Source organism: Dreissena polymorpha, chromosome 7 (assembly GCF_020536995.1).
Source record: "Dreissena polymorpha isolate Duluth1 chromosome 7, UMN_Dpol_1.0, whole genome shotgun sequence".
Taxonomy (NCBI): domain Eukaryota; kingdom Metazoa; phylum Mollusca; class Bivalvia; order Myida; family Dreissenidae; genus Dreissena; species Dreissena polymorpha.
This window is the reverse complement of record NC_068361.1, coordinates 103,858,958-103,866,130: the sequence shown is the minus strand read 5'-3', so window position 1 is coordinate 103,866,130 and position 7,173 is coordinate 103,858,958. Positions and strand designations below refer to the sequence as shown.

At 33.5% G+C, this 7,173-nt stretch overlaps 1 protein-coding gene across 1 annotated transcript in view; it reads left to right on the top strand.

The window, feature by feature from the left end:
- The first annotated feature begins 574 nt into the window (after positions 1-574).
- LOC127840002 (transient receptor potential cation channel subfamily M member-like 2) overlaps positions 575-7,173 on the top strand; it is a 26,984-nt gene continuing 20,385 nt past the window's right edge. Inside the window, exon 1 of the mRNA XM_052368390.1 lies at positions 575-583. Coding sequence (XP_052224350.1) covers positions 575-583 — 9 coding nt within the window. The remainder of the gene's footprint in view (positions 584-7,173) is intronic.

Here is a 7,173-nt window from a genome sequence, read left to right as displayed (position 1 = left end):
GCGTTTATATAAGCCTAAGGCTTTCGACGCAATCGAGCTAAAATAAATAGGTTTAAACTAATTACACAAACGAAATAAAATGTGCTAATAAATAATAAAGTGTGAAACATTTTACCCGTTCAATCCTTTGGTTCTAAAGTATTTGCTTTTATGTCATCTTTCATGCATAATACTATGTATATACGTTATACACATATACATGTTAAATGCCTATTTTTAACGAACATGAATGTGAATTAACACTATATTGTTTGAAAAAAAAAATCGCCCACATATTCGCGTAATTTATATTTAAGTTTCAATGTTATCTCATGTAACTTTCGGAAGGAGGCAGCTACCTGACTTGTTAACATATTTAATGAACCATATGGTTCATATAACAATCATAATTCAATACACGTTGGTAACAAATTCTTTTTTCTGGGCAATGTGATACGAAGGCATCCAATACTTCACTAAAACTTCTATACAACGATCGTATCCATAGTTATCATTACAAATGAATAATTAAGCGTCCCTTCACATACTTGGTTTACGGTGAAATGCACGCCAGGTTGCGTGCATACGTGTAACAATGGGTCAGGTATTTTGTTCATGATACTGTAGATTTACACACAATTTTAAAATTAACTTGGAAAATTTAATAAACGAATCAGAGAACCACATAGCAATCCACGCAATTGAAAGTCGGGGTCACCTAATCATGTAAAACTAGTATGAAAATCAAGCAGAGGCATACATATAGTTGTGGTTTATACTTATTATAAGTTGTAAATGTACAGCCTATTGGACTTAAGACATATCAACAATGGCATAATTTGTATTGTCCCACCTTGATACTATCAGGCAAATATCTAATCAGTATATATATATCTTACCATTTCATGGATTTACATGATTAAACATCGTTACGTAGTAATACTAATAGTTGTCGATGCATTGAAATAAATCCTTTGTCAATAATTTTGGATAGTTTAAACTAGTGGTAATAAACGCTGATATAAAGCTGTTTTTGGATTGCATGTTCCGTACATTCGCAGATGACATTTATTGTCATGATCGATTTAGTATTAACAAATTTCAATCACGTATTGTATATTAACGATTTTATTAATTATCTTTCTACGAGTAATCAAATGCACACTGTACTTAAAAGAACATAATGATTTTGTCTATATGGTGTCAACCCGATTTAAAATAAATGAACGATTCGATAACAGGATGTGGTCTTCCAAATAAATGTTATTAGTACTAATATTGCCAAGAAAACACTTCTCGTGCAAGCCACGCCTGGATACACGGTCATTATGTCTCTCATCAATTTAATACTTCATTGTATCGTCTTCGTCCCTATGATTCTCCGCTTGAGCTATTGAAATTCAATGGAACTGTACTGAATTTTGTGCGAAGCATTCCGTTAGAACAAGCAAATACTTTGTTTAAATGTTAGCGGCATTTTGTCATTACCTTACATGCCATCAATAGTCCAATTTAAAGCAATACGTTACATGCAAGTTCTAGACCTAAAAGGTACTCCATTTATTCAATTCAATTAGTAGCGTCCAACGGGTCTCTCTTGTACCGTAAGCATAAAGAAAAGAAAGTTAAGACGTGTTACAATATTTAGAATATTTACATTCAATAAGTTGTTAATTATGAAATCTTACCAGACCTTTTTGACTGTGATTTGTGACCCATTTTAATAATGGCTGAGTATTTACACACTTTAACATACCAGCCTATTAGTATTGTACTGAGCATGAAGAAAATTGGATTACACCCACAAATAAGGCTATCACTCACTAATACAACATAAAAACATAAAGAAACATGTGTAAATACATTTCAATCATTGTGTGTGCATTTATCGTTATTGCTTAGCTTCCTTAGATAATACTTATTTCATATACAGGTCCTGGTAATATAAATATATCCATTTACGAGACTTGCATATACAATTCCTGTGATATACAATGATTTTCGATTCGCACAGACAGTAATTACTAGACGACACGAGGGGCTGAATCCGACATCTTATTTGCATAGAAAAACACACCGTGAACAATGGTGGCCAATGGGAGAATTCAACTTAAATCAGATATAGTTTACATTTAATGTATATTTGATTTGTTATATGAACTTTATTAAGTTTGTGTTATAAATGGCTTTTTTTACATTATTTAATTTAAAAGAGCTATGTTGTACAGTTTATGTTTTTTTCTTAATGAATTTAATTAAGTTTGTACGATGAATGTACAATGATGAATGATACACCTTATTTAATCTATTTGAGCTTTGTTTTACAGAAAATGCACATTTGATCTTTTTTATGATTTGAATAAAGTTTGTGCGATGAGTGGCTTTCTTCTAACTTTGAATATTTTGTCGGAAATTTCGCATTGATTATAAAACGTTGGCGTATGCTCCCCTCTTCAAATACAATATAAAGTTATTCAAGAGATATCCACACATGTTAACATAAACTTAAATGGATGACTTTAAGACGTTGGCGGATGGGTATTTCTGGTGATGCCTTTAGTGTTTCTATATACCTATGTTACATGTTTAACATGTTCGCATTTACCTATAAATTAAAATTAATTTGTGTTTATTTATTCTTTATTATTTTATTATTAGGTATATTAAAGGACAAAATACATTTCATTGCCTTCTGGTCCTTTAATTTACATTTTTTACGTGTTAGATTACATGTCAATGCAGACAATATAAAATATTAAAGAATCAATAAGCACAAATTAATCTTATAAAATAGTCTATTGCATACATGATTATGCTCTGTATTTCATCACTCTTGTAAAATAATATTGTTTACATTATAAACAAAGTCACCAGTAATGTTAGATAACATCAATGTTGACTCGTTGTACTATTGTTTACTTTGTGAAGTCAAATAACAATGAGCCCATTTGAAGTGTAACAACATTAAACCTCTCAGCATTATAAGATTATGGAACGTAATCTTATGGACCCAGGCTTTTAATTAAAAGCATTTATCGATGTTCCAGACAGGCAAAATAAAAAAAATTAAGAAATGTGTGTCTCGTTTCCATGGAAATACCCGCGAAGCCTAACACAATCAACCCTGTGATTATAAAACAGCGAACGTATTTGACAATGAGATAACTTTTGATTGTATGTGCTCAGATGTAAATTATAGAAATTAACGTGTGTTATGGCCGTTCGTGCATTTCTAATGACAGGCCATCGCCTGCACATTTTAAGGTCGGTAATGAGTAGACATTGTTATATTGCCAGGAGTCATTATGTCCTTAAGCTTTACCACACCAATAAAGATACTGAGTTTGGTAAAAATGCTACTTGAGACGGACAGCACAGCACGCTTGTAACAAGGCATGCGAAATATTAAACATTCTCGAGGGGATGCTTAAGTTTTACAATGACATCCTTTATAACAGGGTTTTCAGCTTTCATGACTGACAATTCAATAGTTCAAAATGTGTATTTGAGTATGTGGTAATTATCAACAAAAGTAATGGATGGATAAACTAACAATGTAAAAAATAGTAATGAAGCACTAGTTTTGTAATATGTTGAAATTATTGCGAAATCTGCGCCTTTGAAACCACAAGGCCCAGAGGTTAGATATTCGGCGATAACTTCGCATTGATGTCCTTCACCAAGTTAGCTCGAATGATGATCCTTCATTGAGTCAATTAGCCCGCCTTGTGATACCAATGTTAAGTTTGGTAATATTTGATATTTGGTTTTACGAAATCGAACTATGCCAACGTGGCGGATAAAATTAAATTGATGAAGTAGAGAAACCTTGTCTGGTACTATATCCTAAAGATTTAATACGCCACAAGATCTAAATCACGTTCAATGTCGCGGAAAGCATTGGGGAAAACATCGGATCAATGATATACTATTAAACAGTGTGACTGTAATTCGATTATTGTCTCCCGGTGCATGGTTTTGTCATGTTTCTTTTCGTCTTCTAAATAAAGGAATGTTGTTGACGCAAACAAAGAAATTGGATTAGAAACCGTAGAATTCCTTCGAAGGCCAGATTTGTCTGCGCCTCGAAGGTTGATGTGTTGGCCATGTCTAAAACAATCACTAAGCGAATACATCACACGGCGACGCCGCTGTCGACGGTTAAATCAAGACGCAAAATGTGAAAATACTCGTATGTTAACTATGTTTCATGTACATCTTAAGTTGGACAAACAAATTTATGGAGAAGAATTCATAAGTTTTCTTATCCAGTATTGTATACATGTAATTCATATGTCACGTTCAAAGTATCGTTATAAATACTGTTATTGTCAAACTCTCCTTGTTACCGTTATGTAAACGAGTGGAGTACATTTCTGTCTCACGTACATCTTTGCAAGCGCTTGTCAAGATTGTGAACTATTCCTAGTATGTTCAGTAAGACAATGGTTTCAGAAATAACGAAATAAGAAATCTATTTAATAACTAATTAACTCTATAATGCATCCGTAAAACATTTAAAATGCATTTCTATGTAATGTATACCATAGAAAACTTTCGTATTAAATTTTAAAAATTGAACTCAAACACCTATCTTCAATAAGAGAGACAATGTGTATTCAGCAGTTCTTGATTTACCTCCCTTGGAAAAATTTAAGAGCGGTTATTTACAAAACATACATTAACATCACATTGAACTTGTTTTATTTAATCAATATTTCATTTTTTTCTGTTTACGAATTTACAATTTAAGAAAAATCCCAGACTGGAGAAATGTATACATTTAGAAACATTGGAACAGCATTTATAATAAAGAACAAAATACATATAAATATAAAAAAAGAAAAAAAAAAGAGGTGAATAATCAACAAGCAAATATGAAAAATAAACAATGATAACCAATACATTTATATTAAGACTCTGCTATTTGCAATATGAAATGCAACAATTACAACCACTACCCCAACTATTTAACCATTATCTACATATAATGTTACTGACTATTATACCGACTTATATTATTCACAAGTCTCTGTCCCCACCAAAATACTACACAGAAACGGCACGACAAACTGAGGCTTGTTATTTTCAGCCAACTTTTTTTATAGCTTTTCTTTAACTAGCATCATGTAATAGAGGGTTGGAAAACAATATCTTGATACTTAAGTATTATTTTGAGAACCCTAGCGTGCAAACTTAAAACAATTTAGCCGCATTACAAATTAAGGATGATATTCAAAAAGGGTGATCAAAGAGATCGGAGAATCAAAAATTGTCAAAAAATCTTTCTGAGTACATCTTTTTGGACTACCATGGTATTTAAACCTTTATACATGTCTAATGCTGTTTACCACTACCGGTTTTATACACGGATCCATTTAATTTTATTCCCGAGAACATACATCTGTAGCACACCTGTAGGTCTGTAGCAGAACCAGATTTCTGATGATATAAAATGCAACAACAAATTCTCCAAAGGTAGACCGCTTCCTTCTGCAAACCGCGAATTTCTTGCAAGAAACCCCGACAATTTTTTTTTCGGATGTCAACACACAACTATCTGCAACGTATTTCATTCCTCCGTATCGTAAACTGATTTGAGAACATTGAATGAAGATATCTGAAATGCACGCTCGTTACAACTCTTAAAGTGTTTTCCAATTTGGTAGCCTGCATCAAAGTGGCTCGACGCGTTTACAGTATATCTACCGATTTTCCACTTTGTTTACTATTTCTTAACATCTGCTTCCCGCGTTCGCCATTTATATTACCTTCTTTGCGTTATACAGTGGAACTTACAGAGGTTCACACTCTACTAAGGCTGCTATTCCATCTGTCCGTAACCGCATCCGCATCCGCATATCCGCATCCGCAAAAAATAGCACCAGTTGAAATGCACTGCGCTTATTCCATTCATCCGCATCCATATCCGCATCCGCATATCCGTATCCGCAAAAGAACGCTCAAGTGAGCATTCTTATGCGGATGCGGACGAGATACGGACGGCATTTAGCACGATGAGGGCAAAGCTGCCATCTAAAAAAACAACCGAAAAACTTATCGAATTGGTGAAAAATTACCCGGAACTATACAATCAACGCAGTTCTTCATATCGTGACTCAGATTTTACCTCAAATGTTTGGAAAAGTATAGCAAAGGCGCTAGAAGAATATGTTTCAGGTATTTACCATTTGTATTCTTTTACAGACAGAATGATGATTTGTACCTTATATCTACCTTAATTCACGCTAAGCCTTGTCCCTCATAACAATTATCTCAATTATAATTTTCAGTTTTATCCATATAATGAAAAGTGTGCACTTCATGCCAACAAGTTGTCCAAAGAAAGGCAATCATGGCTCCAGTTTCAGATTTCTTTGGACTTGTATAACGCGGAGTCGAACGCTATTTTGTCACAGCCTACATATTCTACAGGTCTAAACAATTACAGCCAGCCCGTGCCTAAGCAAAGATTACAACAATCGTTATTGTCATCTGTTAACCAAGAGCATGGTTTCTAGCATATGTCCACAGCTAGTTATGTGGCCTACTCTGTGGCACAGGCACAGGACAATCAGACCGGCGGACAACAAATAGGACTTAACATTTTGAGCGCTGCTATGAAAACCTTACAGTAAAACGAGCGATTGTTCACAATTTTGTGACAAATAAAAGTGACATATTTTCCTTGTTTATTTAATGTCTCATGTACAGTGAAACACAGGTCTTTTCGAGAACATTTTATTTCTAAATGCATTATATGCATCATTTGATATTGTTTTATGCTTATGATTGTTGATTAAGTTTACGTTGCCAATATGTAAGTACATTAAAGTTGAATAAACGCATATAAAATTCAAATTATTGACTCAAAATTATTGATAAAATATTTAAAGTTACCGCAAGCAAATAGCTAGGCGTTGTTTGGCTCAAATGAACTGTCTTGTAACCGATTTCTTTGAAATAAACGCTTCAACTAGAGAGAGAACGTATCCAAATTGATGTTTGTTTAGTCTGAAGTAACCTTTAAAACTCCTCATCAGCAAGTTTCAAGTTCTTTCACTAAATGTTGTAAGTTCCAAGTGTTTGGCGATGTTTTACTATTGCACGTGCCCACCACCTGTGCTTTCGTTTTCGTTTATACTTCTTCGCATGAGCAACAGCAGCACCAATTAACAAAAAATGGGAAAACTC